The 26,495-nt window shown below is 40.0% G+C and overlaps 1 protein-coding gene across 2 annotated transcripts in view; it reads left to right on the forward strand.

Annotated features, from left to right (window-relative positions):
• The window catches only part of LOC124788228 (activated Cdc42 kinase Ack), a 499,253-nt gene that overhangs the window by 444,760 nt on the left and 27,998 nt on the right, over positions 1–26,495 (forward strand). Inside the window, exon 15 of one of the 2 annotated variants that reach the window (XM_047255411.1) lies at positions 16,922–16,992. The exons of the other annotated variant lie outside the window; for it this stretch is intronic. Coding sequence (XP_047111367.1) covers positions 16,922–16,943 — 22 coding nt within the window. The 3' untranslated portion in view covers positions 16,944–16,992. The remainder of the gene's footprint in view (positions 1–16,921; positions 16,993–26,495) is intronic. 2 annotated transcript variants of the gene reach the window in all.

Here is a 26,495-nt window from a genome sequence, read left to right on the forward strand (position 1 = left end):
TATCAGACTGAGTATCTGGAAGGGATGAACACACTGGCATACACAAGTAGAATAACACAATGTTCAAAGATTGCTCACAGTGTTCTCAGAGTCATTACTTTTCTCACACACCTCGGATATATCATTAACACATCAGAAGATATTCATGGTCAAGACATTCACCACATCACTCTGAAAGAGGATAGGAACAAAAATATGCTAAACTGTTTGTTGCTACTGATTTCGGTATTTTTGAGATGAATAACAGAGAGAAAATCCTTTTGTAATATTCCATTTCTGTTGTTCATTATTAGAAATATGATGGGTTACAGGATTTCTGCGAAACTGCAACAGTACTAGCAGTTTATTTTTGTCTGAATTGTTAACCATTTTTCATTTGAAGAGGCATAATCAATTACAAGTAATAGCAACATTTCTCTTGTTGACAGGTTTATTTTTGCTTCTTTTGCCAAAACACAGTAGAAATTCTACAAAATCACCTTTTGATAGCCATTGCGACACAATCTTGAAACTGCGTTTCTTGCTAAACAAGCAGTAGCTGACAAGAGAGATCAATACCCTACAGAAAAATCTCCCTGTGTTAGTTTGCAGTACCATAAAACAAGAAGTTTTGCGTTTATTTTTATACTAGGAAAAACTAATGACGTTTTAAAAATTACATTACTCAATTGAAAAAAAAAAAGAAAAAAAAAAATTAAATAAAATCTATAGCTTCAGCTATACTGTTGTAGGTAATAAAATTCTATTTGTTAACCATATGGCTAAATACTCTCCTGTTCACATGCTATCACCAAAATTTCATTTGAATAGTTTAGGAAGTATCAGGTTTGTTACAAATCTGCTATTCTCACGCATATGCGATTGGAAGTGAACATGTTGCGTAAAATCCATTTTCTCGAGACTGGAGGCAGATAGAGACCTTTTTCCAAGTCTACAGAAAAATTCAACATGTTAGCAAAATTTCATATACAGCAACATGTGGTGTACTATGCAAAATCATAGCGACCTATGAAGCTGACATAGAAAGCTATACATAACATAAAAATAAATGTTTTTTTGATGAAAAGGTTTTCTAAAATTTTGTGAGGAAGACTGCAGAGGTAATGGAGCACTCGTGACATTCTGCTTCTATTGGCACTGCTGCATCTTGACTATCAGGCTAACCAGTATTCTCTCTGTATATCTGTAGGCGTGTATAGGTGCGCTTGACAGCGTGGTGATTTGGCTCGCAGACTACTGGTTTTCTTTCTGTTCTTACACATAGAGAGGCGATGTACGAGCTCCCTCTTGCGGTGCTGGTATGATTTTGTGGATGCTGGTGTAATGATGTTGATGACCTCAGTGGCATAGTACTTGTCAAGACAGCTGACAGCATAAGCACGTTTTGTAAGCTCTGGTATTATATCACTGCAATGGAAGCTTGCCTCAGTCTGCTTGAACCAGTGTGTTGGTCATGCAGGCCAGAAGGGTGGTAGTCAGACTGTGATGCAGAAAGCTGTGGGCTGATGCATGCTGGACAGTGATGAAGCAGCAATATCAGCAGTAGTGATGCAGTCAGTGGGAAGGTTTCAGAGGTAGAACACATTTAACGTACGATCCACATCCAGAAAGTAAGTTTTCCAACTTTTTTAAAATAGACAACATAGTTATATGGAAAACTTTATCGGCAACAGATAGAGCAATGTTTGAGCTATTTCTTGACATAGTCACCAAAAGAATTGAGACACTTGTCATATTGTGGACTCAGTTTTTGTATTCTTGTGTCATAGAAGTCTACCACCTGTGAATAGAAGTAGCATGTGACAGTCGTCTTCAGCTCTTCGTCGTTGTCAAAATGCTGGCTGGAGGACAGGAATTTCTTGAGGTACAAGGTAAAGAAGGTTCACTGGGAGTGGGATCAGGACTATATTCTGGTTGATCAAACAGCTCCCAGCAGAGGGCTAGTAATAAAATATCAATATATTGGCATTTTCTCAAAAGAGTGTGTGTGTGTGTGTGTGTGTGTGTGTGTGTGTGTGCGCGTGCGTGCGTGTGTGTGTGCGCGTGCGTGCGTGCGTGTGTGTGTGTGTGTGTGTGTGTGTGTGTGTGTGTGTGTGGTCCTCAAATGAGAAGTAAGAAAGGAAATAAATAGAAATGGTTCCTAAGATTGGAGAAGAGGAAGAAGATAGCCCCAAAGACAGGAAACTCTTCCCATCCCCCTTCCCCTGGATCCCTACCTTGCAGGTACCTCAGTGAGACGTTGGAGGAGGTTTGGTGTTAAATTGCCTCCTACAGAATGGACATTCCCACCTTCACCCTTGAGGTCCCCGAAGGAAATCTTAGCAACCCTATGGAAACGGCAAATGGTGAAGAACTTGTGCACACTTGTTTGTGAGGGTTGTTTGAAAGGTGTGGTGTGTGTTTTGTGTTAGTCATGATTTACGTGTTCTCGTTAACCATGCTTTCGTCCACAATACCCACCCCTTTGAAAACTGATACATACCCACCCATCTACATCACATCTCATGGAAGTATAAAATATTCTGTAAAAAGTAGAAAATTTATATACTAAAGTATCACAGTTGTTTAATTAGTCACCCAATATTGTATCTTCTGCTAACTTAATATTTCCTTCAGTTCACTAAGAAAAATGTGCATTAAGAAGTATAAATTGGAACTTTGGCCCGATTATATTACATTCAGTATGAGAATAGTATTCTCCATATTTACACAGAAATATGTGACAAATGAAGGGATTACCAGGCAGCTTTCAAGAAAACCAGTGTTGGAGTCATCATAATGACACCTTATATCAATAGAACATACAAAATTGACGAGGTTGATTTCACCAAGACCTCTACACACAGGTTTGCAAAGAAACTGGTGAAGACATTACATACAAAGACCATTTCAAGCAAAAACATGACCTAAATATACATGGAGGCTGCACTGATTGAAATCGAGGGAGACAAGAACTGACCAGGCAGACTTAATGTATCTTGTCCCATACATGTGCCAAATGACGGGGATTGGAGGCAACATGTGTGCAAATTTCCACTTCATGCTGCAGCCGAGCAAAGTTGGGATGACTCGGGGCGAGTTGGGACTGAAAGGGCCTAGGGACAGGTAGGTGCAAATGCACTGTGCAAATCTCTACCTCATGCGTGCTCTTGACAGGCACGTAAGAGTAGTACCAGATGCACATGTGCAGAAGCTTCTTTAGTTCCACGAGACATTATGTAGGGAGCCAGAGGTTGTTGGTAGTCTTAACTGAATGGAACAAGGAAATCCCCCACCAGGAACCATTATGGATGACATAATCACAAATCCTAGCTGGTACGATCTCTCTCTCTCTCTCTCTCTCTCTCTCTCTCTCTCTCTCTCTCTCTCTCTCTCTCTCCCCCCCCCTCCCCCCAGCCCTCCCTCTCCCTCCCTCTCCTTTTCCCCCCATAGTATCTCTGAGTGTGGGATGATAGAATAGTTTAAGATTTGGAGGGAATTCGGTGCAGGAAAACTGTTATAGAAGAAACACCGAAAACAACTCGGGATCCGACGGTCGTCACTCCGCCCATTAACTCAGAACGTTAACGTCCCTGGGGGTTATGTACAGCTTTGCATCTTTTACATAGTACTTCCCCTTCTCTGATCCAGTTGTAGCGTCTTCTAAAACTAATGTCTTAGGATGGATTACCGTTTGCACCCAGTATGGCCCTTCGTATTTTTGAAAAAATTTGTCTCTCTCTTTCTTCAGGGCAGAGCTTTGTAGATGTTGTTTTACTACAGCTAGGTCATCGACCTTGTACTGATTTTCAACAGCTTTTTCAATATGTTTACTTACTCTTTGTTGTGCTTTTTCAATTAAATTCTTATAAACTATTTCCTGATTCAGTTTGTAATCGACAGTAGGTTGTCCAGGCCAATTAAAACATTTAATTAGATGTTCTCCTACAAAGGGTTTGCCTATTCTAAAGGTGTCGACCCAGTCAATAAATGTGGTAATTCATTTAGAATAAGTTCAAAGTCTTTAATTTTCATTGCCCATAAAGTGTGTTTTTCATGACAGTAGGTACGGCGTAGTTTTCCAATTTCCTGCATTACTCATTCACACGGATTTTAGGACAGGTCATAGTTGGATATCAACATTTGACAAATACCTTTCCACGCTAGAAATTCTTTAAATTCGTTACTCATGAATTGCGGGTCATGATCTGTAAGAAACCGTTTTCGTTTACCTACTTCCAGAAATTATTGTTGTGAACAGTGTATAACTGTCTGTGTAGTGGCTCTTTTGATTGGATATAGTTTACCATATCCTGTATGAACATACCACACAAGTGCATCTTCCATTACCTTTGGAATTCATAAGCGTCAACATTACGATGTTATACTGTCTCTCCGAAACAAATTATGAGCTATAATTTTCCATTTTCCTACTTGTAAGAGGGAAGGAATTCTGGATACACATAGAAAACATTTCTGTAAAATAAGGATCATGATGGATATTTTCTTTTATTCTTTGAGCCATCTCCTGTACTCTGATGTTCAGATATTCTACTGACATAAAATTAATTGCAAAATAATGCTGGGTACTTCCATATGTTTTAATTTTTTCACTCCTATGGGTAAACTAGACAAATCATCTGGTACAATATTCTCGAAACCTTTTACATATTGTATTCTAATATTATATTCCTGTAGGAAAAGTATCCTTCGCATTAATCTACTGTGTAAGATTAGAAAAGATAGAGCTTGATGATGTGTATAAACATGGATTTCTGACCCCCATACTAGTGTTTAAAATTATTGGATACTCCATACAATTGCCAATAGTTCTTTTTCAGTAGCCGTGCAATTTAATTCATGCTTATTTAGACTGTGGCTAGCAAAAGCTATGGTTTGGTGTTCTACATTATTTAGATCCCATGCTCCTTGGAAAAGTTCTGCTGCAATACCGTAATCAGATGCGTCTGTTGAAATTTTAGTGGTTCACCCATAACCGGATGATGTAACATGGGTGATTGAACAAGCACACTTTTGACGTTTTCAAATGCATCATTTGCCTCTGGATCCCAAATCCATGGTACTCTGTTCTTTAATAAACGTAAAATTTAGTTCGTGACCTCGTATGTACTGTTGATAGTATCCAGCCATTCCGATAAATCCCTTCAATTGTCTTACATTTCTAGGGTGTGGACATTCCTTAATAGCGTTGATGCGTTCAGGGTCTAGTCTAATTCCCTGCACCCCTACAATATGACGTAGAAACTTAAGCTCTTGGCGCGCAAAGTACGATTTAGACAGTTTCACCATAATATCTTTTTCTATTTTTTCAGGGTTTTGCATAAGGTGAGACAATGCTCTTCCCAAGTAGCTGATATTATTAGGATATCGTCTACATATATTATTAAATTCTTCAATAAATCTCTCCCTAATGCCTCATCCAGCGCACGTATAAATACGGAAACAGAAATATTAAGTCCGAATGGCAATACATTGAAATGATGTGATTTACCATTAAACAAAAACAGCGTATACTTTTTGGATTCTGGGTGTAATTTTATTTGCCAGTATCCCGCAGTCAGGTCAATTCTTCTAAAAAATCTTTGCTTTTTCAAATTTGGATAACAATTCGTCAGTATTAATTGGTCGTTCTCTTTCTGTGTCTATATGGTTATTCAATGTACGAGCGTCTTAACAATAATCGTACCCGACTTGTATCTTTTCTCACCATGACCAAAGAGTTATTCATTATGCTGGAACTACATTCTATCATATTGTTATCAATCATTTTGTTGAGTTCCTTCCTAACTGCTTCTTTCAAACTTATGGGTATTGGATATGGTTTGCAAAAGAATGGGGTGTCATCTTTGATTTTGAATTAACATATGTAGTCGCTGATATTGCCTGGACAATCGGAAAATACTACTTCATATTCCATTAGAATTTTATATGAATCTCGTCTTTGTTGTTTGGTTAATATTTGGGATTCATTGATTTTGTCTTGTATATCAGTTCGACGTGTTCCTGGATCTACATTATTGATCTTTGGTGAGAATTGTGCTGTAACTGTTAATTGCAGACACTGACACTCCGTTGTTTGTTTATCAATGTAGGTGTCTGTCTCAAATGGTATCCAGTATCTACTGTCACTTTTACCAAAACAAAGAAGATTTTCCTCAAAGTTTAAGATGGCTTCAAATTCTAATAACCAATCTAAACCAAATAATACATCTCTATTAATATTTTCTACTGTTAAAAGTGTTTGACAATATAGGATATTTCGAACACTGCAGTTCACTTGGGTTTCATGTTTCACAACTTTACTTTTCGTTCCTGTTATACCGACTATGTAATCTCCAGTTACTGGCAATAGCAGTAAGTGCTGTTTAGTCTGTAAGGAGTTAAAGAATCCGCTAGATATGAGTGTTACTTCACTACCTGACTCTATAAATATGTTCACTTCAGAAGTCTCGATGGTCCCTGCTGCTATAGATTGTGGAATGTTGATAACTATATTTGGTTCTTCTAGCAGTAACCATTCTTTTGTAGGTATTCTGTGTGTGAAATTAACATAGTTATTATGTACTAAGGCCTCCTAGTGTATTTCCATGACCTGGGCCCCAGTCCTGGATCCAGATTGCACTATGTTTTCTCATTATTAGTGATCACAGGTTGGTTACTGAATCCAGATGTTACATTACCATTTTGTGTTCTATTATTACTTGGTACAAATTCCTGTGAAGTTGTTGTTGTTGTGGTCTTCAGTCCTGAGACTGGTTTGATGCAGCTCTCCATGCTACTCTATCCTGTGCAAGCTTCTTCATCTCCCAGTACCTACTGCAACCTACATCCTTCTGAATCTGCTTAGTGTATTCATCTCTTGGTCTCCCTCTACGATTTTTACCCTCCACGCTGCCCACCAATGCTAAATTTGTGATCCCTTGATGCCTCAAAACATGTCCTACCAACCGATCCCTTCTTCTAGTCAAGTTGTGCCACAAACTTCTCTTCTCCCCAATCCTATTCAATACCTCCTCATTAGTTACATGATCTACCCACCTTATCTTCAGCATTCTTCTGTAGCACCACATTTCGAAAGCTTCTATTCTCTTCTTGTCCAGACTGGTTATCGTCCAAGTTTCACTTCCATACATGGCTACACTCCATACAAATACTTTCAGAAACGACTTCCTGACACTTAAATCTATACTCAATGTTAACAAATTTCTCTTCTTCAGAAACGATTTCCTTGCCATTGCCAGTCTACATTTTATATCCTCTCTACTTCGACCATCATCAGTTATTTTGCTCCCCAAATAGCAAAACTCCTTTACTACTTTAATGTCTCATTTCCTAATCTAATCCCCTCAGCATCACCAGATTTAATTTGACTACATTCCATTATCCTCGTTTTGCTTTTGTTGATGTTCATCTTATATCCTCCTTTCAAGACACTGTCCATTCCGTTCAACTGCTCTTCCAAGTCCTTTGCTGTCTCTGACAGAATTACAATGTCATCGGCGAACCTCAAAGTTTTTACTTCTTCTCCATGAATTTTAATACCTACTCCGAATTTTTCCTTTGTTTCCTTTACTGCTTGCTCAATATACAGATTGAATAACATCGGGGAGAGGCTACAACCCTGTCTCACTCCTTTCCTAACCACTGCTTCCCTTTCATGCCCCTCGACTCTTATAACTGCCATCTGGTTTCTGTACAAATTGTAAATAGCCTTTCGCTCCCTGTATTTCACCCCTGCCACCTTCAGAATTTGGAAGAGAGTATTCCAGTTAACGTTGTCAAAAGATTTCTCTAAGTCTACAAATGGTAGAAACGTAGGTTTGCCTTTTCTTAATCTTTCTTCTAAGATAAGTCGTAAGGTTAGTATTGCCTCATGCGTTCCAACATTTCTACGGAATCCAAACTGATCTTCCCCGAGGTCCGCTTCTACCAGTTTTTCCATTCGTCTGTAAAGAATTCGCATTAGTATTTTACAGCCGTGACTTATTAAACTGATAGTTCGGTAATTTTCACGTCTGTCAATACCTGCTTTCTTTGGGATTGGAATTATTATATTCTTCTTGAAGTCTGAGTGTATTTCGCCTGTCTCATACATCTTGCTCACCTGATGGTAGAGTTTTGTCATGACCGGCTCTCCCAAGGCCATCAGTAGTTCTAATGGAATGTTGTCTACTCCCGGGGCCTTGTTTTGACTCAGGTCTTTCAGTGCTCTGTCAAACTCTTCACGGAGTATCTTATCTCCCATGTCATCTTCATCTACATCCTCTTCCATTTCCATAATATTGTCCTCAAGTACATCGCCCTTGTATAAACCCTCTATATACTCCTTCCACCTTTCTGCCTTCCCTTCTTTGCTTAGAACTGGGTTGCCATCTGAGCTCTTGATATTCATACAAGTGGTTCTCTTCTCTCCAGAGGTCTCTCTAATTTTCCTGTAGGCAGTATCTATCTTACCCCTAGTGAGACAAGCCTCTACATCCTTACATTTGTCCTCTAGCCATCCCTGCTTAGCCATTTTGCACTTCCTGTCGATCTCATTTTTGAGACGTTTGTATTCCTTTTTACCTGCTTCATTTCCTGCATTTTTATATTTTCTCCTTTCATCAATTAAATTCAGTATTACTTCTGTTACCCAAGGATTTCTATTAGCCCTCGTCTTTGTACCTACTTGATCCTCTGCTGCCTTCACTACTTCATCCCTCAGAGCTACCCATTCTTCTTCTACTGTATTTCTTTCCCCCATTCCTGTCAATTGTTCCCTTATGCTCTCCCTGAAACTCTCTACAACCTCTGGTTTAGTCAGTTTATCCAGGTCCCATCTCCTTAAATTCCCACCTTTTTGCAGTTTCTTCAGTTTCAGTCTGCAGTTCATAACCAATAGATTGTGGTCAGAATCCACATCTGCCCTTGGAAATGTCTTACAATTTAAAACCTGGTTCCTAAATCTCTGTCTTACCATTATATAATCTATCTGATACCTTTTAGTATCTCCAGGATTCTTCCAGGTATACAACCTTCTTTCATGAGTCTTGAACCAAGTGTTAGCTATGATTAAGTTATGCTCTGTGCAAAATTCTACAAGGCGGCTTCCTCTTTCATTTCTTCCCCCCAATCCATATTCACCCACTATGTTTCCTTGTCTCCCTTTTCCTACTGACGAATTCCAGTCACCCATGACTATTAAATTTTCGTCTCGCTTCACTACCTGAATAATTTCTTTTATCTCGTTACTGGACCTAAATTCGAAGGTGGATGCTTTTTGTGATAATTGTCGTTACCACTTCTTCTGTTGCACTGGTTTACTCTAGCTAGGTTAGCTCATGGGTTTTTTTTTTTTTTTAAATTATTACAACTGTTCCTTTTGTAGTTTGGACTCTCACTTTGGTGTAAGTTTTCATTGCGATCCTTATTTAATGCATCCAGTGCATCCACAAAGGACAACAATTCTTCTACTGTTATTAAAATTCTCACTAACACTTCTTCTTCCCTCGGCTTATCTAAGTACTTTGCCCATGTTAGATGCCAGTCGAAATACTTTCTCATAGTACCCCATGTATTATTGTAATATTTCAGGTCCCACAAATCTGATATTAATTCCTCTTGTGCACTGTTGTTGTTGTTGTTGTTGTTGTTGTTGTTGTGGTCTTCAGTCTTGAGACTGGTTTGATGCAGCTCTCCATGCTACTCTATCCTGTGCAAGCTTTTTCATCTCCCAGTACATACAGTAAAGCTGCATGCCCTCGGGAAAAATTGCGGCTGTAGTTTCCCCTTGCTTTCAGCCGTTCGCAGTACCACCACAGCAAGGCCGTTTTGGTTATTGTTACAAGGCCAGATCAGTCAATCATCCAGACTGTTGCCCTTGCAACTACTGAAAAGGCTGCTGCCCCTCTTCAGGAACCACACGTTTGTTTGGCCTCTCAACAGATACCCCTCCGTTATGGTTGCACCTACGGTACGGCTACCTGTATCGCTGAGGCACGCAAGCTTCCCCACCAACGGCAAGGTCCATGGTTCATGGGTTCATGGTTGTGCACTAGCAGACCAATATTTCTCTTTATATTTCTTCTGGAAGTCTCCCCAAGAAGAAAAGTTCTCAATATTTACAGTACCCCATTCTGAGGCTTCCCTCTCAAGGTACACCACAGCAAATTCAATCTTTTTAGAATCCTCCCAGTTCGTTGGCAAAGCCTGGTTGAATCTTTTCAAAAAATGAGTTGGATGTACATCCCATCCCTATCTGGCTTAAACTTAGGGAATTGCCTGGATAATCCTGAATTGGTCCCCCATTGTAAATCAGTCACCACTTCACTAGTCAATACCACGTTAGGAGAAGTCACCCTCTTGTCTACTTTATCCTGGATAAGTTTAAATTCTTTCCATAAATCATCTATATCCTTCGGATATCTATATCCTTTCGGGTATCTGAAAGTTCAGAAGAAACAATAGGCGATACATTCCCAGAGGTTACTCTCGTAGCAACTTTGATTTATGTGTCATCTACTTGTTCCTCCAAACTACTTACACTTCAGATGTCTAAGTTTGCTAGTTTCTCTTTGAAGTTTCTTTCCACATTATCTACTCACTTATTAAAGCCTGTAATTTGTGATTGGATTATTGGCATTAACTAATCTTGCTTTTCAACACTTTTAAAGTAGGCAATCCTTGCTTTACAGCATCAAACTTAACATTACATACATTTTCAAATGATCCTAACTTTTCACTGATTCTGGATTTTACCATATTACATTTTTCCTCGATATCAAATTCTAACTTTTTTTGTAAAATCCTGAAAATTATCATTCTGTTTTTGGTTGAATTCAGTAAACATTTGATTTGCACGAATGTTCAAAGAATTAGTTAGTTCATTCTTTAAATCTAATTTCAGATTTTCAACTTTACTATTTATGGTATCAAATTCAGTCTTTATAGCATCCACGGCTTTGCACAGATTACTAAATTCTCTACTCTGTGCGTCAACCTTGGCATTTTAATTGAGTATTTACTGAGTCTAATTTAAGACTTTGATCTTCTAATTGAGAATTCATTAAGCCTAATTGTATGCTCTGAGCTTTAATTAGATTTACTAACTCAGACCAGTCAGACCTGCCTTTGGTAATTTTCATAGCTACAGTCGGTTCCGAAGTTTCTCCAACTCGCTGAACGTTATCCGTGATTTTACGAGCTTTAGACACTGTAAGCATTTAAAAAGTAGCTTTAAGTATAATAACTATGCTAATAAAGTTCGCATAATAATTTGTATCACTTCTTGCTAAGGTACTAAAGTTTCGTTTTGCACTCACCCGACGTAGACTTCTCGCAGCACAGGCGAGCGGATGTGATGGCAGGGCGGCACCGGTGAGCAGCAGGTGGTGCCGGTGATGTCAGATGTAGGCCGGTTTCGGCGTAGGTGCCAGTGAGCAGATGTGAAAGTAGGTCAGCACCGGCAAACAGCAACTGGTGCCGGCGGCGTCGGATTTTGGTTGCCGTGTCTGCGTGCTCGCAGAGTGTGTGAGAGCTGTATACTCCCTACACCATCTTCTTAGTCGTATCATTCTAGGTGTATCTCTTATTAGTCTAATTTGTCACAATCTTCTCTCCGGTTTCTCAAGTTGTGACTTTCTGACGTCTTCTCCCTTATTTGCATTTACAAATTTTCTCTTTCGTATACTGCGGCATACTACACCTTCTCTTAATGGTTCTATTGTCTTGTTATGCTCAGTTGCTATGGCAACACTTGATAGCTTTTTCTCTCGTTTTTGTCTCAAAATTCCTTTTTTTCTTTGGTTCCTTCACACTTGTCTTCTTTGCTGCTTAGGCAGCTACTGGAATCTCTAAAAACTTCTTCTCTGAAGAATGGTGCTAGTTACGAGATTCTCTCTATCTCTCTACTCGTGAAATAAGTAGCTACTTGAAGAAATACTTCTATTTTACTCTAGGTATATTTCAAATTCCGTAAAGAACAACTTGTCATTTCTCACATAAATATTTGACTTCTTGTTAGTTGCCTATGTCATCTCCCATTAGACACCATTAAGTTACATTTACAACGCAGTTGATTTAACAGTGACGTCTCTATTACACAGGTATCAGAAACATATCTTGCCTCTAGCAAGTCAAAGTTAAGAGTTACTTAATAGTCTTCTCAACTCAACTGTTCTTTTGTCACTAACAGTAGTCACCATTACAAAACAGCGCAGAATAACACAGAAGTTCCTTGGTTCTTCTGTGTCCTTTCACTACGACTTCTGTGGATTGACTTACAAATACTTGTCGGTGCCGTTCGACCGCCGTGTCTACAGTCTTCTCACGACAAACTGCAGACCTGCACACACAGACAGGTGACGCGCAGCAGTAGATAGGGTTCCTTTTTCCCCCCTCACATCTAAAATATTGTGTGTTTGAGAACGTGGAAGGCTGAGTGGTTCTAGAATTTACCTAGAAATTCTGGAATCACTACAACTCTTTATCGTGCACACTTCGACGACCTCGGGGAAAAAGCCTACGTCAGTGATGCACCGTCTGTTTGCTGATGATGATCTGCCCATAGACCTGACAGAGCCGACTATGAATAGGGTGCTATATTTTGTGCACTAAGGAACCTTGTCACTGACCAAACCTCACAGTCAGTGAGAGAACGAATAAGAGGCACCATTTCGGGGAACTGCTGCCACAGAACTGCCACACTGCAGGACCTACCCGGTTGGCATTTGATTGTCACATAATAGATCCATTGTGCATGCACAATTTTCCTCATTAAATACATCATCATCGGGAAATTTACTTTCTGAATGTGTCTAATTTATTGTAATTTATTTTCTATCTTATTCAATACATTGTCAGTTTTTACAGTGTACCATAGTGCTGTAGAGGAAGTCTGTAAACTGCCTCAGATTGGCCTACAAATGCTACCTAAGGTAGAGTGCATGTGCGTCATGCAAGATTTGCAGTATTCCTTTTGCTCTCTCTGTGCAAACCATTAGTCCTAGAGAAAAAATGAATAGGACCTTTATTGTAGCAAACTTAATGTAGATTTAATGTTGTACTGCGACATGTTTCTGCTGGAGGCCAAGGTTTTAATCCTGCTCAAGGAAAATATACAAAAGTGTCATTAAATGTATTCTTTCTCAAAAACCATTCAGAATAGAACATATGTCCATATGAAGTTTTTGCATCAGACGATTATTTATGTCTTATCCCTGAACATTGACCATATTTCCTGGGATAACTGTATATAGTTGCATATCTGTAGGTGCGAAAGGTTATCATTGTAATTACTGATGGTGTACTATTTTTTTAACAAGAAAATTACTTGTAACTATGTTCACATAAACAAGAGTGCTATGGCGGCAATAATGAGCAGCAATAATAAGTATCACTATCCACAATGAGGTCTGCTAGTGCCAAAAGGGAACAGGTGTATCAGCACAAGTAGGTGACACTGAAATTGGACTTCAGCTGCATAACTGTGAGCGCAAGAAATAAACTCGTGTTGCTGATTTTTCAGACAATAGTTGTACCTTCACTCCCTGTAATTTGAATATTGGCTGTGCTAGGGCCTACTTTACCTGCAACACTTTGGTATATCTTACCAGTAAAGCAGTTTCTTCATTGCTATGTTACTATCATTCATAGTGACTGATGTTTGATGTCAAATCAATGATAGCGTTGATTAGCAACTGACCCCTTTCTCAATATTCACTATATCCTTGCATTATTTCTTTCTTTCATGTGATGTAACTCTTTCATATTTGACATTCTGAAATGTTTGAACATCTCTGAAAAGAACATTACAGCAATTTTGATCATATTTTTGTAATTACAGTTGTATGCATAATTAATTTGTTGTCTCATCTGAAATTCTCTTTTTCTTTTGTAACATTGAATATGTACTGCACCTTCTTTAGTATTTTAACAGTAAACAACAATTATTTTCCAAAAAATAACATTGAGTAATGATAGAGAACTCTAGCATGATTGAATTCAGTTTTTTAGAAATGTTTATTCAGTCAACAAAATTGCTGTTTATTACTGGTATCAGTTGTCATGTGTAGATGGTGACAATCAGATCTAGTAACACACTGCTATGACTTCGTTGTTTTGTTGGCTAAATAAAAATTTCCAAAATAAATGCACACATATCATGAATGACACCTAAATCACTGAGAAAAAAAGGACGCAAATCAGTTATAATCAGGGTCCATGGTTGGAAAGAATGTCTTCTGTATGTGAATTATTGGATAGGAGGATGTGAGAGACATTGCAGTGCAAGTGTTTGAACATATAAAATAAAACTTTCCATGACTGATACGAGAGTGGCAGAGAGGAAAAACCAGTTCTTGTTGCTGGAAATTACTAGAAATAGCAGCTTATGTTTTTTCTATATGTTTATTCAAGGCTTTCATGAAGCCAACAATGTAGGAAAAAATGGATTGCTACTTACCCTAAAGAAGACACTTGAAATTACAGACAGGCACAATTAAAGGGCTCTTACGTACAGGTTTTGGCCACAGCCTATTCATACAGACAAGGAGGTACACCTTACGCACACATGAGTGCCAACTCCAGCATCTTGGGCCGGAATGCAACTATTATGTGGGATCTGGAGATTGCTGCTTGCATCACATGTGTTAGGTGCATTCCGGCCCGAGATGCTGGAGTTGGCGATCATGTGTGCATGAAGTGTGCTTGCTTGTGTGTATGAATGGTGTGTCTCTCTCTTTTACAGATGAAGGCTGTGGCTGAAAACTTTATGTAAGTGTCTTTTAATTGTGCCCTTCTGCAACTTGATTTGTCTTCTTTACAGTAAGCCGAAATCTATCTTTTCCTACATTGTTGATATTCCTACATAGGGTTTCCATTCTTTCATGAAGTCAGTAACATTTAATGCCAAAATGTCAGGCTCATCCATGGTGAAATAGCGGGAGAACTGGTTTGTTCATCTGTTTTTTTTTTTTTTTTTTTTTTTTTTTACACTTTCCATAATGTCTGGAACGAAATTTATATACAGTGTGATTATAATTAAACTTCCAAACTGCTGTAGAAATAACATCACTAATCAGAATGATATCAAATTGCAACAGAATATTATCGGAGAAGGGGGAAAACGTATGGCAGCAGAAAAACAAATAGTTAGAAAATGCAGCAATAGGTGACGCTGTAAACATTATAATTTAATAGTGGTGATGTTAATTACGTAATCCTATCCATCATCGGATGGGAAAAATCCGTTTTTAGTTGCCTTGAGGCCAAAAACTGCATAAAAAGTATCAATCACATCGACTTTTAACTGTACTGAGGCCAAAAACTGCATAAAAAGCATTAGTCAAAATCAAATCAGATTATTAATTTCCACGTGTCTGGCACAAAACATGTTCAATATACTGTCCACTGTTACCTGCAACAAGTTGAAATTGAGAAACAGCATGTTCCATAAATGATGAAGTGTTTCCGGGGTAATGTTTAGAAAGTGTTGCGCAGTGTGTGCCTTAAATGCAGCGAAGTTTGCAATCAGAACACTGTACACGAACATCTTTCAGTTAGCTCCACAGCCAGAAGTCACGTGAATTAAGATCAGGTGATCGGGATGGCCAGGCTGTGGGGAAATGGCGGCTGATAATTGTGGAATTTCTGAAATGGCACTTCAGAAGCTGCTTAACTGGATTTGCAATGTGCAGAGGTGCACCATCTTGCATAAAAATTATCCCATCCACGCTGTTGGAGAGCTGGAATGACATGGTTGCGCAAAAGAAGCTCATAGCACTTACCAGTGACAGTACAGGCAACAGGATTGGAAGCACCTGGCTCTGCGAAAAAATATGGCCCCATGATAAATGATGCCGTAAACCCGCACCACACAGTGACCTTTTCAGGATGAAGTGGTATTGATTGATTTGCGTGTGGATTTTCTGCTGTCTGTATTCGACAATTCTGTGTACTGACATATTGTGTCAGATGGAAGTGGACTTTGTCTGTCCACAAAATCTTCCACGGCCAATCATTGTCCACTTCCATGGGAACAAGAAATTCTAAAGCAAAGGCCTCTCTGCTGCCAGGTCAACAGGGAGCAACTCATGCAGATGGATAATTTTAAACGGATAGCAAAGAAGAATGTTTCGTAGGATTTTAGGCGCCATGAACGTCCGCGCAATTCTCCATGCACTACATATTTACGCACCACCACTTGTCTCCTCCTGCATTGCTGTGGCCACTGCTTCCAACGGCGTCGAATCAGTTTGTTTCCTCCCTCTACCAGGTTGAACACCAAAAGAATTCGAATTTCCGAATCATTTTCTCCAGACCCACAGCAGTCATCGTAATGCAGCTTTACAAGCAGAGTGCGCTCCTGCATTGAGGTAGTCATGGAAAACATTGCAGACGTGAAAGGAGGAAAAACCGTGTACCTAGCGTGTTTATACTAACTTCAATGGGTCTTAGGCATGACAAGTGTTTTCATTTACATATTCTGACACATACAGCACCATCTATTGATCAATTTTCACACTATTCTTTTTCTTTCTTTATTCTGCCATACATTTTCCCACATCTCCAATAATATTCCGTTGCAATTTGATATCATTCTGACCAGTGGTGTTATTTCTACAGTGTTTTGAAAGTTTAACTTTAATTATAATCACCCTGTATATATGATAATTTTTAAAACTGCACTAAATTACTTATCATTGCATGTAGGCTTAGCTATAGACCTATCAACCTCTCATCAAGTTAATTAATTACTAAACTTGCATCCAATAACATACTAAATTGAAAACGATTTGGTTACAGTTGTTTAAGGTTGTAAAATTAAATGTTAAATTGACAAATTGTGCAATGTAGTGTTTAAAATTTCAAGAGTACCACAAATCAAGTAAACCAGTTTTAGAGGGATACTTGTATGCTTTTTTTTCCATGTTTTTCATGTAAGTCCTGACTACAAGTATGCGTAACCATCAAGTATATGGAATTCCAGTGAACTCGGAGGAATACTGATTGCATGTAAGTCACCTGTTGAATTTGCTTAATGTTTGTGCAAGCTTGACAGCTTATTAACTAGCACTGTGTGCATGAATGCTTTCTGCAGAGAGTTGGGACTGTAGGAAGGAAGGAACATATTAGGATATGTGGCAATTAATATTAGTGTTAAATCAATTGCTGTTTGAATCTCATGCTAAAAATAATTTTCTTCTGTTCTCACCGATTGAGTTTTACGCTGCAGTTTTGGGCTGCCAGTCATTGGGAATATAAGGAAGTACTTAGAGGTAAAACATTTCATGCGACGCAGGAGTGAAAACAGTGTGGTAGAAATTGTTTTTCAAAATTCACTCATGAATGTTATGTCCCTTAGCATTGAAATTAGATGATAAAGATTTATATCAGTAATCTTTGAAATATATAGCATAGTTCTGATAATCTGGGAAATGTTAAAACAATTGTTGCTTAATTTGGATGTGTGTAAGAAGCAGGCCAACAGTGTTCCATATTTTCACTGTAACCTGTTGTAATAAAACTTTGGTGTTGTTGGCTAGAACAGTTTTGATTGCCATTTTATCAGCAAAGTTTGGTTACTTCTTGTATTTGTTGTGGTTTCTCAGCTTAAAATTAATGTAGCCAATTCATTGGACATACGTTTTGAGAGCACAATTAGCTGTCAGATGTATTGTATTGTTGTACAAACACAATGTCAGAATTCCCTCCAACCAACTTTCATTTCTCTTCCACTTGAAGAAATGCACCAAGACACTGACTGGAGTAGGAATCGGTAGAGTCGCACTTAACCATGGAAAACATTAAAGCACAGTCTAACAGCTGAGCATACAATCATCACATAAACGTTAGTCTGACGAAAGGTCCTACGTGCTGGCTCATATAAGGCTGTTTTGTGCACAACAGTGTGCTTGCCAGTGTTAGGTGCCCTCTTTAGTCCGACCTTGGAGGCGTGTACCGTTCGATTAGCATGCTCCCTCTACAGGGTTCTCCTCAGGGGAAAAGTGTTCACAGTGGAAATGTCCTATCTTCATGGGAAAAGGATGATTGCTGGAGCAGGTGTTGTGCCATCACAGGAGAATACGGTCCAAAATGGCACAGGCATGCAAGAGACACTAACGGAGCGCTGGTGCTGGAGGCACTGCATCCATGTCCACATCCAGGCAGGCACTCGACAGTGGAGGCAGCAGAAAGGCAGTGGCAACTTGGCACTGCGAAGCAGCTCTGCTAGACTATGGTCGCTGTCTGGAGTGAACCTGCACGGACACGAGAACCAATTCAGGGCTTCCTTGGGAGAAGATCAAGAGATATATTTTTTCATCTGGGTTTTAAATGTATGGACCAGCCACTCCATTACACCATTGGATGGGGGATGAAAGGGAGTGGCCGTAACGTGCCGGATGTCCCTCTTTGTACAAAAATCTTCAAAATCTTGAGACACAAACTGTGGGCCTTTGTCCATCACAAGCGTATACGACACTACTCCTAACAAAAAATATCTTTGAGAGGGCCGTGACCATAGCCATCATGGATGTGTACAGTCAACAAACCATCTAAGGATATTTTGAGATAGCATCAAGTACTACGAGCCACAAGGATTTAAGGAATAGACCCACAAAATCAGCATGAATATGCTTCCAGGGGTACTGGAGGGCTGGGCCCTGAGAAGAGGCCCATGGTGTTGCTTCATTGGTGGTGCACTGTGAGCAAGGTGACTCAACACGTTTGATCGCAATGTCAATACCTGGTCAAAACACGTGGCAGTAGGGTAGCAATTTTGTGTGAGGAACACACCAATGGTTGAGGTGGAGAAGGTGCTTGTTGTCCCACAACAGTGTGGATAGAATCATAACGCTGGGTGCTGACTCTTCAGTAGCCACCAGTAACAAACCATCAAGAACTGAGAGAGTGGTGGAGAGCAAAATATTTATAGAAGGGATCACACACTCAGCCTGGTGGTTTATTCGGCCAGCAATTGTGAGCAAATTGAACAATGTGATGTAAGATAGGATCAGCTGTGATAGCTACCGAAACCCTATGAACTGGTAATAGGAAAGCAGCAGTCCACAGTGTTTTGAGCTTTGAAGGAAGGAAGGGACACTGGGTTTAACATTCTGTCGACAATGATGTCATTAGAGATGGGACATAAGCTTGAATAGTGTCAAGGGTGGAGAAGGAAATTGGCCCTTTCAAAGGAACCATCCTGGCATTTGCTTGGAGCGATTTAGGGAAATCACCAAAAACCTAAGCCTGAATGGCTGGACACGGGTTTTGAACCGTTGTCGTCCTGAATGAGAGTCCAGTGTGCTAACCATGGTGCCACCTCTCAGTTTTGAGCTTCAGTAACAGAATGGAAAGACAACCATCCATCCTGTCAAATGCTGGATCAAGCCAGTCTGTGATCGAGAAAGAACATCCATATTAGCATGTTGTGCAGTGGGTCAGAAATGAGTCTGATAACTATAGTGTGACAAAAACAGAGCCCAGTATTGCAGGTGATGGGCTGCTGTGTCTGGTAAAGATGCTGAAGGATGGAAAAGGGAAACCAGAGTTTTATGATCAGTGATTACATGAAATTCAGAACCATACCTTTTTCCATCTGTGAGTAGAGCTGTTACACTTGACTCAAGAGTTTTGTAAGCACACACAGTAGAGCATTCGGAACCGTTAGCATATTCATGTGTGAGAACACCCCCCATCCATGGTCAAAAAAAGATGTTGGTCTTGTTAAAAGGTAACCAAGCAAGGTGCCAAGTGTAATTTGGACTGCAATAGTGTAAAAGCATGCTTGCAGTCGGGTGATCATTGAAAAGGAACATCTTCAGGTAAGAGAACATGAAGTGGCTGAGCCACTGCGGATGCATCAAGAAAAAAATTTATGGTAATATGCAATCATTTTGAGAAGGTCCTGCAACTCTTTGACATTGCTAGGATGCGGCAAAGCTGTAATGGCATTGACACACTGGCATAAAGGCTTGACACAAGCCTGCAAGACTTCAACTGAAATAGATGACAGATGGCTGAAAAAATTGTGATTTGTGCAAGTTACATTTCAGCCTAGCGGTCTGCAGCAGCAAGAGCAAAGCACCATGATTCTGCAAGTGTTCATCTATCGAGGGACCTGAGGCCTCAGTGTCATACAGGTAGTTAATGCACCCTAGCACAGAGGCCAAGAGTTGCTCCAAAAATCATTGGAAGATGGCAGGGGTGCCAGCTACGCTGAATGGCAGGCACCGATTTACCTGAACAGGGGAGGTTACATTTGGAATCATCATCCAGAGACAGTTGCAAGTAGGCTTCTGACAAGTCTATTTTGGAAAAATATTGGCCGCCAGAAAGCCATGTTAATAGTTCATCCTGACAGGGTAAGTTATAGGTATCAATAACAGACTGTGAGTTTACAGACTTTTTAAAATCACCACATGTTGCCATTAGGTTTTGTGACAGTTATCAGTGGAATAGACCATTCGTTAGAGGAGACAGGCATGGCAACATCCAAAGATATAAGTTGATCTAATTCTAATTTGAGTGGCTCCTGGAAAGCTATTAGGGTTGGGCAGGCATAAAAAAAAACAGGGATTTCGCTGTCCGTTTCATTGTAATGTGAGCCTCGGAAATTGGTAGTACACCCAAACCTTCTGAAAACAGGGAGGAACATTTCGAGCCGTGCATGTCCAGTTGTTGGTACAGAACTTGATCCAGTAACAGATGCACTTCATCCAAAGTAGAGAATTCAAACATTTTGAAGCCATTCTAACCCATATAAGTTTTCAATGTTGACATCATCTACCACTAGAAAGGTCAAAGGCCAAACAGCTGCTTTATAAAATACGGGAGTAGAAGACTGCCCCCAATATGGGTATCTGTTGTTTGCTGTAACTCACAGGTAACTCCACATAGGGTTGTGAATTTAACAAAGTCATTGCTGCACCCGTGTCCACATGCATTTTGTGCATAACACATACATCATTATAGAATTTGTTTGGGACTACCACCATATGGAAATCACTGTTACGTCTGTGCTCATGTCCTACAAAGGAGATTCCGAGTTGCACATGGGCACAATTTGTCTTCTTTTTTTACAAAGGTTGCAAGTCACCCACCACCTTGGGCAAGCAGCCTGTTGATGTTGAACAAAACAATAAGGGCACGGCAGGAGAGGAGCACATGGCCACTGTTGGGATGCTGACTGCTGTTGCTGCTTGACACAGCGCTGCCCCATGCAGCATGGAGGCTGCGATGTCATCTTCCCCCATGAGCTGACAGCAGTTGAGGAGGAGAATAACCAACTGTGGCTACCTCACACCAAGCTTCTATCTGATTTTCTGCTGCACTAGATACTTCAAAGGACTGGGAAATGTTCAAAACCTGTAAGAGAGGGATTTTCACATTGTAAAGTATGTTCACGAACTTCCCTGTGAGGGGCCATGTGTATTACAGCATCACAAACCACTGAATCAGCATATGAGTCCTGATGAGATTCAGTAAGAAACGGGCCTACAGTAACAAACTGGCAATGATTGCTGACCACTTGAAGTTCTGCTGCCCAAGCTCTGTATGACTCCATTACTTAAAACTTCCGGGCTGAATTGCCATGGTCCATATATAAAACTACTACTCCTTCCTGATGTTTCGTTGCCTACTGTGGGCAACATCTTCTGAGGTGAGTCGGCGACTGGCTGCTAGGCGCTTGAGGTTCCGCTTATATAGAGTGCTTAGATGGCGCCACCAATCATCATGTGCTTTCGACTTTAAAACTATCTCTGGCTAGTGCCATCTCTCTCGATTACAGGTAATCGATTGGCACTTCGTTGGTGCAAAGTCGACTGCCATATCTTGTCTACTTTTAATCGTTCTTCTTTTTTATTAAAATTATTTTCATGCTTGTAGATCTCTATAGCTTCTCTGTACATGCGGGTGTAATAATGTGAGGTACTAGCTATCACGTTTGTCTCACTAAATTTTATTTCGTTATCACCGTCTTTGAAAATGTATTCCGTTACAGCTGATTTGTCAATTTGTCCCAATCTACAGTTCCTTTTGTGTTCCGTTAGGCGGGTATTAACATTCCTTTTAGTTGTTCGAATATAAACCATGCCACAACTACATGGGATTTTATACACACCTGGGGTAGCTAAGGGGTGTCGTGCATCTTTCACCGATCTTAAACTTTCACTAATTTTCTTGGTAGGTCGAAAAAGCCCTTTGAAATGGTATCAATACGTGGATGACACCTTTGTGATATGGAATCATGCTGAAGAGGAACTGTGATTTTTTGGTGCACATAAACAGTTTCAATCCACAGATACAATTCACCATGGAGAAAGAGAGTAATGGACAACTAAATTTTTTGGATGTATTGGTTATCAAATAGGCAGATGAGACTTTAGGGCACAAGGTATATAGGAAAGACACGCACACTGATCGTTACCTACATAAGGATTCAAATCATCATCCTAGGCAGAAGAGAGGAGTCATAAAAACTTTAGTAGACAGGGCTAGTAACATCTGTGTGCCAATTTATTTGCAAGATGAATTAAGCCATTTGCAAACGGCTTTCAAGAGAAATGGGTACACTGACAACGAAACAGATCGAGCACTCCACCATAGAAGGAAAGTGTACGAAAATACAAGACAACAACAACCGTCGGCTGGAAAAGTTTTTCTTCCATTTATTCATAACATCACGGACTGTATTGGGAAAGTTTTGGCCAAGTTTCAAGTGGAGACAACCTTTCGACATTTTCAAAGACGATGATCACGAAATCAAGTTTAGTGAGACAAACGTGATAGCTAGGACCTCACATTATTATACCCGCATGTATAGAGAAGCTATAGAGATCTACAAGCATGAAAATAATTTTAATAAAAAAGAAGAAAGATTAAAAGTAGATAAGATATGGCGTTCGACTTTGCACCAACGAAGTGCCAATCGATTACCTGTAATTGAGAGAGATGGCACTAACCAGACATAGTTTTAAAGTCAAAAGCACATGATGAGTGGTGCCGCTATCTAAGCGCTCTATATAAGCGGGACCTCAAGCGCCTAGCAGCCTGTCGCTGACTCATCTCATAAGATGTTGCCCACAGTAGGCAACGAAACGTCAGGAAGGAGAAGTAGTTTTATATATGGACCATGGCAATTCAGCCCGGAAGTTTTAATTAATGAAGACGCCGGCTGTGAAAGCTTACCGTATTTACTCGAATCTAAGCCACACCTGAAAAATGAGACTCGAAATCAAGGAAAAAAAATTTTCCCGAATCTAAGCCGCACCTGAAATTTGAGACTCGAAATTCAAGAGGAGAGAAAAGTTTTAGGCCGCACCTCCAAATCGAAACAAAGTTGGTCCATTTTAATATGAGACACAATTTAGGTCGAATGAAAGACGATACAGCTACAGTAGTTTGGTTCGAGTCGTAAGCTTAGCAGTTAAGCTTTACCAGGTAGCCATTGCTGTGCGTCAGGCGCTCCGTCCGTATTTATACGGGTACCCTTCCTTTTTCACGTGCTTCGTCTGTTTTGAACTGATTGCTTATTTTTCTTTGATCTGATAAGTGCCATTTTCTTTGTTATAGGCATTTACGTCAGTCTAAGCTGAAAATGCATTACTGTACTGTGTCATGCATTATTTGTCACATTCTGATAGTGCGTGTTTATGGCCTGTCGCCGCTCGCGGCATGGCTTGCTTTTGTGCACGCTACCGCCGCTTACAGTAAAAAATAAAAGAGAGAGAGAGAGAGAGAGAGAGAGAGAGAGAGAGAGAGAGAGAGAGAGAGAGAGAGAAATCGTGTCATTAGCAAAACAATGGCAAGCGACTGCTATTTGTTGTTACTTACACCGCTGCTTTCTTTGATAGTGATCAACAAGAACCAAATAATAGACTGCGTATGATAGAAGATGTTCTGAACGAGAGTTTAGCGAAAATTTTTCCCCGTTTGAAAATCTTTGCAGACGCTTCTGTAGTACATTACATTACATTCTGCACAGAAATTAGAGTCATCTTAAATTTAAAAATGTAGGCAATTGCCGTGCTTCATTTCTGACTGTATCACTATTAGCCATAAGAATAATACGAATATAAACATGACATGATATCTATATTCTTCCACGTTTGCTGTTGTCTCACTCTAGTTTCATAGTTTATTAGGCAGACAGGATTTAAGTGAGATAGCAGCAAACACGAAAGAATACATCGCAAAATGTTTATATTCGTATTATTCTTATGGTGAAGAGAATACTGCATGTGATTCACAATTCATAAAAGTTCCTATTAGCAATCATCTTTTCTCACAGGTAGAAAAAATTCAGAATGTAGAGTTGGCCATATTGACAAAAACCCCAAACAGTCTTGCCAGTCGGATTTTCGTAGTACATTGAAATGCTGCTACATTCGAAGATGAAGAATACGGAATTTGTATTTACTTCGTGGGATAATGTATGAAAATGCAGTGGTCGAAACTCGGGGTGGAGAAAAAAAGCTCGTCTTCCACCTTTTTTTTTTAATTTACTTACTGACGCAGAGGTTTTGGCGCCAGTATTTTATCTTTGTGCCTGCAAAGCAAGCCTGTGTAGCGCTACATATGTTCGATGGCAGAAATTAGTTGTGGCGGCACCTACCAACATTTTTCAGAACTTCCGCTTACTTTGTACTCGATTCTAAGCCGCAGGCGGTTTTTTGGATTACAAAAAACGGAAAAAAAGTGCGGCTTAGATTCGAGTAAATACGGTACATGTTATGACTCTGTACGACTGGTGTGGCCACTTTTTACAATAGAACAATTTAATGCGAGCAGCAATAACATGAGTATGTTTGCAGTGATAAGTAGAGAGCAACTGGCACTTCATCAAAAGAGAGATTGGCAGGTTCCTGGAGAGGAGCTAGCTAACACAAAAGGTGATAAATTGACGGAAAAAAACCGTACACATATTGGGATCAGTGACTAAGGAACCTTGAAAATGTTGCTGAAGATGTTTTTCATATGCATTACAATCTTTCACACAATCATCATATGAAGGAAACAATGGGTTTTGCGTCAACGGTGGTGAACCACCACGTGAACAGTGAGAACTGACTGCTGTTCAACATTAAGTGAGGAATTTGTTCCACTGACATATTACCCATAGTGAACGGAGAAACAAAATACATGGAGTTGAACACTGCACTCTTTGCCAAAAGTATTGTAATGTTGTACAAACATGTTATCAGAATTCCCACCAGCCAACTTTCATCCCACTTCCACATGAAGGGATGCATAAAGACACTGAATGGAGTAGGAATCTCTACAGTCACACTTAAGCGTAGATCACATTTAAGCACAGTCTAACATTTGAGCATAGAGTTGTTGCATTGGCATTAGTCTGGCTGAGGGCCTTGCATGCTGGTTTATATAAGGCTGTTTTGCACATAGGTCAACGTTTGCTGTGCTATATGTGATGATGCAAGGCGACCTCTTTAGGTTGACCATTGAGGTAGGTGCTGTTTCATTACACTCAATCACTCTGTATGGTTACAACAAGAAGACATAGTGATTGTGTCATCTATAAAAATATGAGATAAAATTATTGGGCAGTACTTGCTTTCTAGAGGCTTGTTTCTAGATGATAAGGTCTCATACTCCAAGGAGCATTGGGGACGATGCGGGAGACCCACACTGCCATCTAGGCAAGGTCCTAGCTGAGGTAGTTTGCCATTGCTTTCCTCCAACTGTAATGGGGATGAACGATGAAGATGAAGACGGCACAACAACACCCAGTCATCTTGAGGCAGGGAAAATCCCTGACCCCACCGGGAATTGAACCTGGGATCCCGTGCGTGGGAAGCGAGGACGCTACCACAAGACCACGAGCTGCAGAAAGGGTGTGATAATTTCACTCTAGTAAGGAAAATATTTAATGCTCTCTGGAGTAGGAACCATGGTGTGTGTATGTGTTAGTTATTGCATGTGCCAAGGATTGTAATTGCAAGCTGCTATTGTGTTGTAGGATGAGTCAGTTTTATGTTTACAGTAAACTTCCTCAGCAGAAACTATGGCAACATGCCGACCATTTATATGATTTCCTCCAAACATTAGCTAGTCCCCCCCCCCCAGGTTATGTATAGCATATAACATTTAAAATGGGAGCTGACTCACCTTGCATAGAACTCAAACAGGTATTTCATTGAGCCTTGAAGGGTGTTTAATTGTACCTGTTACTTGATGACAATTTATTAGACCCCTACCGATTACCCCCCCCCCCCCCCCCCATGAACCATGGACCTTGCCATTGGTGGGGGGAGGTTTGGATGCCTCAACCGTACTGTAGGTGCAACCACAATGGAGGGATGTCTGTTGAGAGGCAAGACAAACATGTGGTCCCTGAAGAGGAGCAGCATGCTTTTCAGTAGTTGCAAGGCCAACGGTCTGGGTGGTTGACTGATCTGGCCTTGTAACATTAACCAAAATGGCCTTGGTCTGCTGGTACTGCATATGGCTGAAAACAAGGGGAAACTACAGCCGTAATTTTTCTCAAGGGC

Source organism: Schistocerca piceifrons, chromosome 3 (assembly GCF_021461385.2).
Source record: "Schistocerca piceifrons isolate TAMUIC-IGC-003096 chromosome 3, iqSchPice1.1, whole genome shotgun sequence".
NCBI classification, from domain to species: domain Eukaryota; kingdom Metazoa; phylum Arthropoda; class Insecta; order Orthoptera; family Acrididae; genus Schistocerca; species Schistocerca piceifrons.